General features: G+C 41.9%; 1 protein-coding gene across 4 annotated transcripts in view; it reads left to right on the top strand.

Annotated features, from left to right (window-relative positions):
• NDRG3 (NDRG family member 3) overlaps positions 1–13516 on the top strand; it is a 72579-nt gene that overhangs the window by 12808 nt on the left and 46255 nt on the right. For all 4 annotated transcript variants that reach the window (XM_045804552.2, XM_045804551.2, XM_045804553.2 and 1 more), the window contains exon 2: positions 4527–4628. In XM_045804552.2, coding sequence (XP_045660508.1) covers positions 4572–4628 — 57 coding nt within the window. In that variant the 5' untranslated portion in view covers positions 4527–4571. The remainder of the gene's footprint in view (positions 1–4526; positions 4629–13516) is intronic.

Here is a 13516-nt window from a genome sequence, read left to right on the forward strand (position 1 = left end):
ATTCCTGGCACAGAGTGGGAATTACACTTTTCCCCTTTTACTCTCTAGCCATTTGGTACCAGGTTCACTGCCTCAGTTTGAGGATGGCTGGTTTTTACTTGGCAGCCCTCGCTCTGCCTCCTACAACTGGGAAAGAGGATGAACATTTTGTAATCTACTGAAGTTTATAAAGTCCCTACCAGCTTTGTAAGAATATTAGTAGCCCTGGGGCGCCTGTGTGGCTCAGGAGGTTAAGCGTCCAACTCTTTTTTTTTTTTAAGATTTTATTTATTTATTTGACAGCGAGAGAAACAGCGAGAGAGGGAACACAAGCCGGGGGAGTGGGAGAGGAAGAAGCAGGCTCCCAGTGGAGGAGCCTGATGTGGGGCTCGATCCCAGAACGCCGGGATCACGCCCTGAGCCGAAGGCAGACGCGTAACGACTGAGCCACCCAGGCGCCCCATGTGTCCAACTCTTTTTTTTTTTTTTTTAAAGATTTTATTTATTTATGTGACAGAGAGACAGCCAGCGAGAGAGGGAACACAGCAGGGGGAGTGGGAGAGGAAGAAGCAGGCTCATAGCGGAAGAGCCTGATGTGGGACTCGATCCCGGATCGCCAGGATCACGCCCTGAGCCGAAGGCAGACGCTTTAACGACTGCGCTACCCAGGCGCCCCCCCATGTGTCCAACTCTTGATCTCAGCTCGGGTCTTGATCTCAGGGCTGTGAGTTCAAACTCCATGTCAGGCTCCATGCTGGGCATGGAGCCTACTTAAAAAATAAAAAATAATTAGTAGCCCTTACTACCAGGATGGGATCTAGCAGCCCTGTCATTTATGCAGATGAGGGAACTGCAGGCCTTAAAGATCCCCAGGAGGGAGCCAGTCTGTGTAGCTGAGTGATCTGGAGATGGAGTTTTCTACCATGTGATCTTAGTTTTCTTATAGGTGTTATAAAATTCCTCATTCGCAAGGGCTTGGGACAATGAGAACTGAGAAAAAATTAAATCTCTGGAGGAATGCAGTAGGTCCCCTGTAACGTGGAAGGTAAACATCTACTGTCTTGTTGCCAGTTCCAAGTCATGCTGGAACAGTTCACTGTCCTGCATTATCTGCATTGGGCCCAGCTAATAGGGAGAGGCTTCTCATTTAATTTGTGCCCTTGTTTAAGTGTTTCTCCTGGCACAAACATTGCATTTTTCTGCATCTTTAAAAAAATGCTTGGGAACACTAGGTGAATGCCAGTCACTTTGGAACTGAGGACAACTCTGGCTTTCTTCTAGCCCTGAGGCTCCTTGACATATCTCTCCACACGGAGTTACATTTGAATAATTAACATCTTGAAGCGTCCTGCTTTCAAGTGAGTGAATTAAAGTAGGGAATAAAGTGGGTGGATTGGAAAACCATTTCAGGAAATCACCACTCTACATGGAAAAAAGAACAAGTGGAAATAGACTAAGATGTTAACAGTGGTTGTCTTTAGATGGAAGGACTGTGAGTAAAATAGCTTTTCATTTTCTGTGATTTCACATTTTCTAAAGTGAACACATATTATCTATAATAGGAAAAATAACTTTAAAATTGCCATTTTAGGGGTGCCTGGGTGGCTCAGCCGTTAAGTGTTTGCCTTCAGCTCAGGTCATGATCCCAGGGTCCTGGGATCGAGCCCCATATAGGGCTCCCTGCTCGGTGGGAAGCCTGCTTCTCCCTCTCACACTCCCCTTGCTTGTGTCCCCTCTCTCGCTATCTCTCTCTGTCAAATAAATACATAAAATCTTTAAAAATAATAATAATAAAATAAAATTGCCATTTTAAATTACTGATAAACAGTGACATCCAAATGAAAAGTAGCCACAGTTTATAGGGTGATTAATATAAACACAACGAGGGGCGCCTGGGTGGCTTAGTTGGTTAAGCATCAGACTCTTGGTTTCAGCTCAGGTTGCAATCTCAGGGTCATGAGACAGAGCCCTGAGTGGGCTCTGCACTCAGCATGAAATCAGCTTGAGATTCCCTCTCCTTCTCCCTGCTCCCCCTGCTTGTGCTCTCTCTTTCTCTCTATGCGTCAAGTAAATAAATAAAATCTTAAAAAAAGAAGAAGAAGAAGAAGAAGAAGAAGAAGAAGAAGAGGAGGGGGAGGGGGAGGGTGGGAGGAGGAGGAGAAGAAGAAAGAAAGAAAGAAAGAAAGAAAGAAAGAAAGAAAGAAAGAAAAAGAAAAAGAGAGAAAGAAATGTATGTGGTATAAAAACAAAATAAAATAAAAATTCGGCTTCCGGTCATTTGGTAGCTCAATTAAGTTCATAGGATGCCTGGGAACTGAGAAAAAGAACCATATTCTTTTGGAGGTTAAATATCATCAGACTTGTTCTCTGTTAAGTGGCATGAATGTTTGGGGTGCTTGTGATTGGCCTGTGGGGTCCATAGTTTGAGGAGTGTTCCTGACTGGCACCCTCTGGGTTCTTAGAAGGAATGATAAAACGGCTTTTGTTAGTTTGTTCTAATGTAGTCGCAGTTGGAAGCGGAATTTATTTTGGTGTATTGGTCAGTAATGGCTAAAAGGTAGCCTAGAATCCATACCCTCTCCATAGCTAAGTAAATCAAAGCCATGTAATCCTATGTCTGGAGGGAAAAACAGAAAAATGAATTAATATAGTAGACTAATATCTTATCAAGGCTTTTGTGATTCTCACTAATCAAAAGTAGTTGTTCCTTCTTTGAACTATTATGGCCCTTCTTTTTACTTTACTTGTAGTTAGTTTTATGAATAGCTGTATCTCTACTCTATAGTAAGCTCCTGGAAAGCAGGGATATTTTTTTTTTTTCATCTTCCATAATGCTTTGCACACCGGGTACTCAGTAAGTGGTAATAGCTACATCCCCAACTCACTGAATTAGCATTTTTCCTGACTGATGAGTTCATGGCCAAGGCAGAGGGGAGGAAACCTGGGGCTTTAAAGTCTGGATGGCAGTCACCTGTCTGCAATATCCAGTATTTGCAGCCTCTCCCCATGACTCCCTGTCCAGTGGGATGGGGTAAGGATTTATGACTCATTACCCTGTCTCCTCCTCTCCAACTACTCTCTTCTCCTAGAACTGTTTCCCTGTCTTCTCCCTCTCCGTGTTAGTTATCTTTTGCTATATAACAAATCATTCCAAAAGAATTATTATTCATACTTTCCGTGGGTCAGGAATTCAGGTAGGTGGTTCAAGCTCAGGGTCTCCAGTGTGGTTCAGTCAGATATCTCTGGAACTGCAGTCGTTTGAAGTCTTGACTGGGGGCTGGAAGATCCGTGTGCAAGGTAGCTCACTCACATGGCTGGGGGGTTGGTTCTGGCAAGATGGTTCCTGTCAGCATGGGCCTCCCCAGAGGACTGTTTGAATGTCCTCATAATACCATAGCTGGCTTCCCCCAGAACTGATGAATGAAGACTATAATGTCTTGAAGCAGAAGCTATGCCATTTATGATGCAGCCTCGAAGTGATACATTGTTGCCTCTGCCATATTTTATTATGTTACAAACCATCCCTGATTTATTTGGATTGGAGACTACGTGACTGCAAATATCAGGAGTCAAGGATCATTGGGTTGTTTGGAGGCCTTGGCAGCTGGCTCTCATACTGTCCATCCACTGTTGTGATTCCCCAAGTGAACGCTAATGAGTTCATTAGCCTTGGTTCATCTGCCCCCTTCATTCCCATTCCTTAGTCAGGGCCTCATCCTAGCATTAGCCTTCAATATTTGTTTTCCTCTTAATCCATCCTCCAAACTCTTGTTTCCTGAAGCATAACATTGAGCATGTTGTTCTCTTAGTTATACACCTTCAGTAACTAAACTGAACACTCCAGAAGGGAAAAGACTATTAATTATCTGTTGCTACCAAAAAAAATACTACCACAAATTTACTGACTTAAAACAACACACAACACACATTTATTATCTGACGATATCGGGGGGTTGGGAATCTGGCATGCGTTGACCAGATCCTCTGCAAGTCTGCAGTGAAGGTGTTGGTCAGGGCTGTTTTCTCATCTGAGGTTTGATTGGGGAACAGTCCACTTCCAGGCTCCCGTGGTTGTTGGCAGCAATCAGTTTTTGTAAGTTGTTAGACTAAGGGTCTTAGTTTCTTACTCTTTTGGCTGGAGGCTGTCCTCAGTTCCTTGCCATGTGGCCCTCTCACAACATGCCAGCTTCTTCAAAGCTAGCAAAGGAAAGTGTTTTTCAGCAAGACAGATGTTAAAATATTATATAATATCATCATGTACAGGTACTTGTGTACATTCCATCACTTGCCATTTTGATTAAAAGCAAGCCAGGGGTCCCACCCACCCTCAGTGGTGGGGAGAGGGATTATGCACGGTGTGAATAGGAGGCACAGATCATTTTAAAGTCTGTCTGCCATGACCGTTAAGTTTCCTGTGTCTTCAGCATTCTGAGCAGTGCATGACACGTACTAAGCTCTAGTATTTGAATGAATGGACATAGTGTGACTATTATGCTTTCAACTTGTAGTTTAAGCCTCTTCCTTTACTTCCTTTTCTTTTGTTTCAGAGTTACTGATTTATTCTCGAGAATCCTCTACTCTCATCTATCCTCATGGATGAACTTCAGGATGTTCAACTCACAGAAATCAAACCACTTCTAAATGATAAGGTAAAGACTACATTGTTTTCACTAAAATATATATGTCTTTTCTTCTGTGATTAATTCATTTTCTATATTTCCTGGATAGTAACTAATTCAAAACATATTCAGCTTTTCTGTGGAGGAAATACTTTTAAAAATAGATTTCTTAACACTCTTTTTGATGTTTTTCCTTCCTTTTTTTTTTCCTCCTACTTTTGTTTCCATGGGCCAAATTCAATCAAGTTATCCTTGAGATTTTCCTGTTCTACTGATAGAGACATTAAAGGAAAAAAATAATATGACAGAGTTAGGCAGAAAGTATGAGAGAAAGGTTTGACTTAGAATCTAAGTGTCTTGACTTTCAGTTTCTATAAGGAGAATGAACATCCATGGCTGGTGATGTATATAGACTGCAACACTTTCCCTAAAGTTTGTCAAGTCTGTGATGTGACCTTTCTGTCATCTTTGAGGTTTTCATCGGAATGTGTGGATGTCGATAATACACCCCATTTTTATGTTAGTGTTAGAGAACCAGTGAGCAGCATAGTTCACAGCCACCAGGATTCAGGAAGTAGAAAGAGGTGTGATGGTAGGAGTTACCAAAAAGCTAAGACCTGTCTCCTGTCCCTCTCCATTCAATAAATTTGCCTGAAATTCCCTATTTTCTACCCTGTACTTTTGGTTTATTGTCGTTGCCCCTATTAAAATACTCTTATAGCTTGGTGTGAATGAGCCTGTGGCTTCTTTCCTGAGAAAAGTATTAATAAAAAGTAAGAGTAGAGATGGATGGGGTTGGGATGGGGTGCTACACCAGAAGATACTGTTGCCCTTATCTTTTTTTGCCCAAAGGCCCACCTGTAACTTCTGGGGCTGTTGACTTACTGTGTGTTTATTAATTTGCTGTTGAATCCTGCCAGTCCCATTTTCATTCCTGTGACCTTACCTCTCTACCTACATTCCCACCCTTTCCTTTATCTTTCACTGGTTTTTGCTTTCTCCCTCATCAAGCTGCACACACATTTTTTTAGCCCCCAGTTGGTTTTTCCTGCTGCTTTCCCTCATGTTTTCAGAAAAGTCTCTCCTTTATTGTCTTTGGTGCATGTGAAGGGCTGTCCCCAAAATGATGTGCCACAAGGAGGAGGAAGGAAATAAAATCTGCATCTGTAGAGCTTATGTACAGCCACAGAAATGAATAGTTACAGGTGGGAGTAGGCAGTTTAGCTTCTTGAAGGTAGTAACCTATCCTAAACCTGGCTGATGATCAGAATCAGCTGGGTAAGTGTTTAAAAATACAGACTATTGGGTCCCACTGTAGACCAACTAAACTGGACTGCGAGGGGAGGGGAACGGGACCCACACATACCTTTCTGTGATCCGTGGTCTTCAACTTCGGCTGCTTTTTGGAATTACTTGGGGAGATTTAAAAATCACCAGTGATTTTTGGTAGAGATTCTCCACAAAGATTCTGACTGAATTGGCCTGGGATATGGTTGAGCTTTTTTTAAAAATCCTGAAGTTGAGAACCATACCTCAAGTGACTGGTTAGTCATTGTTGGAAACTTGTGACCTGATATTTGAGGACTGGGGCACAAGTAGGAGGAGGATCCTTCCTGGACCCTGGAAATTCACAGGATGCCCGAGTAGGCACCTGTGTAAAAGAGCTGCAGGAGTTAATTGACCACATATCTCATAGAAAAGACATCTGGGTGGCGCAGTTGTTAAGCGTCTGCCGTCGGCTCAGGGCGTGATCCCGGCATTATGGGATCGAGCCCCACATCAGGCTCCTCCGCTATGAGCCTGCTTCTTCCTCTCCCATTCCCCCTGCTTGTGTTCCCTCTCTCGCTGGCTGTCTCTATCTCTGTCAAATAAATAAATAAAATCTTTAAAAAAAAAAAGAAAGAAAGAAAAAGAAAAGACACCTGGAAAAGGAAAGATTGAGTGAATGTGACCATAGAAAAGCAGTGAATTAACTCCTGGGTCTTCCTTTTTTGAGACCCACAGTGATGCCTTGACTGTGTCTTAGGTGTGCCCTGGCGCTGTCTATGGAATTGTGCACCTCTCCTCTCCCCAAACTCACATGTTGAAGCCCTCACACCCTCTGTGACTGTATTGGAGATAGGGCCCTCAGGAGGTGATTAAGGTTCAATGAGGTCATAGGGTGGAATTGGAGCTTGAATCCAATAGAATTCATGGCCTTGTAAGAGGAAGAGAGATCTCTGTCTCTCACACACACCACCCCCCCCCCCCCATATGAGGATACAGCAGGGTGGTAGCCATCGGCAAGCCAGGAAGAGATCTCTCACCAGAAACCAAACCCTGCTGAAATCTTGATCTTGGACTTCCAGACTCCAGAACTGTCAGAAAATAAATTTCTGGGGGCGCCTGGGTGGCTCAGTCGTTAAGCGTCTGCCTTAGGCTCAGGGCGTGATCCCGGCGTTCTGGGATCGAGCCCCACATCAGGCTCCTCTGCTGGGAGCCTGCTTCTTCCTCTCCCACTCCCCCTGCTTGTGCTCCCTCTCTCACTGGCTGTTTCTCTCTCTGTCAAATAAATAAATAAATAAAATCTTTAAAAAAAAAAGAAAATAAAATAAATTTCTCTTGTTTAAGCCCCTCAGGCATCCCAAGCAGTCTAAGACACCAAGCAATCAAAGTCTCACTTCCTAACATCTGTTACCTCCCTCTTTGATAGGCCTGTGCTGTTCCTACCCACTTTCGATGCTCCCTCTTTCTCCCTGAGACATATTCCTGTCCCCTCAGTATTCATGAGATCTCCCCTGCTCCAGCCCAGCTTTGTAGAAGACTGGCAAGAGGTCCTCTTTGGATGGTGGCATTCCCAAACAAAGAATTTCACCCCCTGTAGTCCCCCTGCCCCAGAACATGAGTGCTTCTGTCTTTGCCCAGCAAGTGTGTGGTTCTGCGTTCATCATGAAAAGTATGACGGTAATGCCCTTCATCGGTTATTCGGTTTGATCCCCCAATAGCGCGGTGGTATAGGGAGCACAGATCAGTTTGTTCCCATCCTGCTGGTGAGAAAACTAAGGGTGAGAAAGGTGAAATAGCTTACTCAGATTGAGTACCAAAGAATGCTTACTGTGGGGCAGGACTTCTAAGTCGTGGCACTGTCAATGTTTTGGGCTGGATGATTGTCGTGGGGGATCGTGGTGCATGTTGTAGGATGTTTAGCAGAATCCTGGGTCTCTGTCCACTAGATGCCAGCATCTCTCTGTTGTGACAACCAAAAATGTCTCCAGACATTGTCAAATGCCCCCTGGGGGCAGAGTCTCCCTATTTGAGAACTGCTACTATAGGGGATAGGGCTCCAGATTTGAATAGGGGTAGCTCTTGAAGTTTTTTGTTTGGAGGAGTGTTTTTGGCCTATCCTGCTATTATTTATTAAGCACTCTTATGTGCCAGGTGTTTTAGCTACCTTCTCTCTTTTAATCAAAAGAGTATCCCTTTGTAGTACATAGTATTATTCCTCACTTAAAGATGAAAATCTGACTGAAAAACTGACTTGCCCCGTCAGTATGTGGCAGAGTCAGAACTGAAACCAGGTCTGTCCTATCCTGATACCTGAGGCCTTTCCACTCTGCTGACCCCATCACCTCTGTGGCTTGCCCTGTCTCTTTAAGGAAGAGTCTAGAGACGTGTATCAATTCACTTCATCTTTTTATCCATTCTTATAGATATACTCTTATCCAGAAGACATCACCGTACCCTTCCAGGCTTCAGGGAGCTGGAGGAAGTCTAGACCCAACCTGTTATGGAGAGATTTGTCCTGAGATGACTGACTATAAGGAAGCATTCTCAAAATAGCTTTAAGCGAGGCTTATGTTAACTCATCTCTTGTCATTTGTTGGTACTTTTCCCATTTAATTTTAGTGTGCTTGTAATTTTGTCTGTGGCTCAGATTTGCGAAGAAGTGGGTAATTTTGCCATGCTTGTTTTGGCTCCAGTGATGAAAAGATGCAACTGCCAGCACTTATCTTTGTTTTGGGGGGCAGAAATTGTACAGACGTATGAACTGATTTTTTTTTAAATCACATTTAACTATTTTTAGTGCATTTTCACAAATATTATCTTCTTTAAGCCTCCCAGCCTTCTATGAAATAAGTAGTTAAAGGCTTTAACTACTTAAAATGGAGTTATTTTAACTCCCAATTCACAGGAAAGGCTCAGAAAGGTTATATGACGTATCCAAAGTTAGTGTCTAGTAAGGTGGTGAAGCCAGCACTAGTACCCACATCTGTTGACTTCAACCCAGATCAGGGGGTTTAGGCCTCTTCCCACCATCGCTGCCTCTTGGAGCTGGTTATTCCATCTTCCTCAACCAATATACCTTGTAACAAGCAAGAGAGTTGACCAGTTAGTGCTTCCTTTTCCCTGACCTCAACTACATTAAAATATGTGCCAGAAAAGACTAACAGAAAAAAATGAAAACATTAACAATAGCAGCTATTTGTCAACGGAGAGACGATGGATGATTGTAATTTTCTTTATACTTCTCTACAATGAGCTTGTACCTTCCTTTTTTTTTTTTTTTAAAGGTTTATAAGATTGTATTTACTTATTTGACAGACAGAGAATACAAGCAGGGGGAGCGACAGAGGGAGAGGGAGAGGGAGAAGAAAGGCTCCCTGCTGAGCGAGGAGCCTGATGCGGGACTCAATCCCAGGACCCTGAAATCATGACCTGAGCTGAAGGCTGCCACTTAACCAACTGAGCCACCCAGGCGCCCCAAGCATGTACCTTCCTTTTTGTAATTAGAAAACCAGAAAAAGGGGCGCCTGGGTGGCTCCAGTCTGTTACGTGTCTGTCTTTGGCTCAGGTCGAACCCCACATCTGGTTCCCTGCTCAGCAGGGAGACAAATTGTCTCCCTCTCCCTCTGCCTGCGGCTCTGCCTGCTTGTGCTCTCTCTCTCTCTATCAAATAAATAAATAATATCTTTAATAGAAAGAAAGAAAAAAGAAAACCAGAAAAAAAGGATTTGGTATAGTACGAAAAATACTGAGCCTAGTGAAGGCCAAAGGGCAGTCTTGAGGAAATATGTAGAAGGCTACCATTGGCTTCTACAGAATTGAGGAAATATCAAGGAGGGGAATAACTATTTAGTGGGGAGAATAGAAACAAATTATTTACTTCTTTCTGGTTCTTAAAATAGAAAGTGAGATAGACCCTACTGCAATTTAAGTTTTCTGTCTCTCTCTACTAGTGACTGGAAATGTAAGCAGAGGAGAGAGGAGGGAGAAGCCGTGGGTGAGCATTTTTGTAACTTTCAGGACAACAGAGATAGCCAAAGGGGTTAGTGCCAAGGCTTTTTTTTTTTTTTTAATTTTAAAAACAGTTATTGACATTTTCATTAAAGGATATTATTTGTGAAGTGCTACGTCTACTATGCACTGGAGAGTGGGTGCCCCTTAATGTGCTAAGAAGTAATTGTCACATGTTGTCCGAAATGGCCTAGATGGGACTGGAGCAGGAAATGAGTTCCCAAGCAAGTAATGGTGCCACTGTGACAGAACACTGTCTGCCAGCTACAAAGTCAGCAGGAGATGGTGGAAGAAGCCTTAGCCACAGGATGCCTAAGGAGTTTTTAGCGCAGGGGGTCAGTGACACACGTCGTTAGCCTGCTAGTATGTTACTTTAGAGGAGAGGTTATTTTAGAGGTGAAATTTTACCTTTTCAGCAGTGTGCAGATGATTATCTGATCTGACCTCTTTACAAATTTCCTTATGAAATCTGTTTCTTAATTTGTATTTTTGAAGGTAATAATATAGATGTGCTTTAAGTATATATACACATACACCCTCATAAGCAAATACTCGCATATATCATCTGGATTATCAGCTTGAACAGATTTCTACTTAAAAACAGTTTATTGATGATTGTAAAACATTGATTTATTAATCTGTGTTAATTGATTATATTAATCTTTATTGACAAAGAAAAACAGTATTTTCTAGGCTTATCTAACCCTTCTGCTTCTACAGTTCCTCATCTTTCTACTTTCTGTTGGTAAGGATTATTATCTTTTGTTACTAAAAATGCCATGTTTTATTGTCTTTGACTTTTTTTTTCCAAATCAGCTTGTTTCTAAAATTTTTACAGTTGTAACAACTCCTTCTCTCTACTTTAGTTCCTAGCATATCAATTGCATGTAACTTTGGTATTCATTTTTTACTCAAATTGAGTATCTCTATTTTGAAATGCTTATAACCTTTACGAAATGATGTTTACCACATTTACGAAGTACCGGGACTAGGAGTATAGTGATAAATCAGACACAGGTCCCTGACCCCACTTCAGGTTCACAGAAGAAGTTGATTTGCTTCAGATCTTTTCCTGTTGGTAGCTGGTTCTAAGGTCTTATACATCTTGCCTTTCTTTATATCTGTTGTTTCCTGTCTTTTGAAATTGTATATGCCTCTTGACTAGATCTCATGTTAGGAAACTACATTTCTCTTCTCACTAGCAATTATTTGTTTTTTAAATCCCCCCACCCCCTTCTTTTCATACTTCTCTTCATTCATTGATTATTCTTGGTTGCTTCTTGCTTATTCTTCAGCCTTATATTTGAGAGAATGACTTGTTTTTAATTTACCTTCTTGAGCTGCTTCATTTACCTTCTATGTTTGGCTCTGAGGCTTCACCAGGAAATATTCCCCTTGGCTGGCTTCTACCTTGACTGTAACTTTCAGTGATAATATATCTTTTTTCTTGACTTATTCGAATTTTTCTGTCTTTCCCCAAATTATTCTATTACTTTAATTTTTTTCTTGAATCTCTTTCTGCTAATGAAGTCTACTTAGTGCAAGGATCTCTCTGAACATGGAATTACTGGTACCTCCAAAATGGACAGAAGGAAAAAAGAAAACACCCAGAACTTGAAACTTCTAGAAGTTTTGTTAGAGTGTAACCCTGTACCTCAAATATCAGAGATAGTTAAGTCCCCAGGGAATTCTTCCTCCTTCTAGGATACACCCAATGAGTGGTACTGAATTTTTAATGAGTTTGGAGAATATGGCTTCAGTTTACCACAGTTGAGTGGGAACCAGCTAATGATCTCCATTCAGACACTCTAAATGCCAAATATTGTCAGACAGACCTGATCATATCCTTTCTCTAAGGTGATCACTCAGGAAGCTTGAAGCCATTCTCTAAGACCATCTGGCACGTCTTTAAAACAACAGCAGGGGTGCCTGGGTGGCTCAGTCGGTTAAGCGTCCAACTCTTGGTCTCAGCTCAGGTCTTCATGTCAGGGTTTTGAATTCAAGTCCTGTGTTGGGTTCCACGCTGGGTGTGGAGCCTACTTAAAAAAAAAGAAAAAAGGTTGAAACAACAGTAAGTGTTACACTAAGGAATGTATAGAATTGTTGAATCACTACATTGTACACTTGAAACTAATATAACACTAACATTAATTATACTGGAATTAAAGTAAACAACTGTTACATAGTCTTCATACAATTATTAGTACTTTTTCTCTGGGAGTCTGTGTATGTTGGATAAAGAACACATAGTTGTTTTTTGCTAGATACTTAACAAAGAAGAATGACTTTGATTTCTGGAGAGAATTGCCTCTTTCTGCTTTTGGTATTTCAGAAGCTTTGCTCATCTCAGACTTGAGGAACTCACAGAATGCCTCATGACTGTGATCATGTGGTTGTAAGGAAGGGGAACTCATGCATATAGTGACAGCTGCTTCCCAGATAGCTCATCAGAATTTGTGTCCCTGTATTCTATGACCAAGATTTTAATTCAATCTAGAGTGATTTTCTCTAATCTTAAATAATCTCTAAAGGAACCTCTGGGAGCCTTGTTAAGATCGAAGCCCTAATGTGGTCTGTTTTCACATCATTATACATAATTCCTCAAAAGATTAAGTGAATCTTTATTTTTTTTTTTAAGATTTTTTAAATTTATTTATTTGACAGAGATAGAGACAGCCAGCGAGAGAGGGAACACAAGCAGAGGGAGTGGGAGAGGAAGAAGCAGGCCCATAGCGGAGGAGCCCGATGTGGGGCTCGATCCCAGAACTCCGGGATCACGCCCTGAGCCGAAGGCAGACGCCCAACGACTGAGCCACCCAGGCGCCCCAGATTAAGTGAATCTTTAAATCTTATATCACAAAATACCAAGTTGGAAACATATTTTTTGTACCATACCAAATCCTTTTTTTCTAGTTTTCTAGTTACCAAAAGGGAGGTACTTGCTCATTGTAGAGAAGTATAAAGAAAATTATAATCATCCATCATCTCTTTATTGAGAAATAGCTGCTGTTATTAATGTTTTGGTATTTTTCTGCTAGTCTTTTTGGTGCATATTCATGTAGTTGAGGTCAGAGTGTAAAGACTACTTGTATCCTAATTTATTTTCACTTAGTGATCATATCCTACTGAAACCATCTACCCTAGTCCATGAGAGGGCCCTTCTTTTTGCTTCTCACAGTCTAATTAGAAGTTAAACGCAATGACTTCTCTGAAAGAGTTCTCAGGTATTGGGTGGGACTAGTGGGAGCCATGGAACACGATGATCCTTTTGCCAATGGCAACATTCTTTGGAGATGTGCTACCCAGTCCCATCTGCGTGGTGTCTTGTCTTTCCATGCTGTGACTGCATCAGACTTTATTTTGTGAACTTGGTTTCATGCCAGGAATAATACTTCAGACTAGCAGTCTGTACCACTCTCTTTTCTGTTCTCAGTGCCGCCTCCTCCCACTGTGATTGGTAATCTACTGTGGCTTTACTGCCACTTTTAGAGAAACAAGGGTGTGCTCATCCATAGCCTTATTCTTTCAGAATCTTTCTGTTTCTAGATCAGCGCTGTCCGGTAGAAGTTTCTGCAATAATGGAAATGTTCTGTATCTGCACCACCCAATTATACAGTAGCTACTAGCCACGTGTGTCTGTTGAG

Source organism: Ursus americanus, chromosome 22 (genome assembly GCF_024610735.1).
Source record: "Ursus americanus isolate L20-20 chromosome 22, mUrsAme1.1.p, whole genome shotgun sequence".
Lineage (NCBI taxonomy): Eukaryota > Metazoa > Chordata > Mammalia > Carnivora > Ursidae > Ursus > Ursus americanus.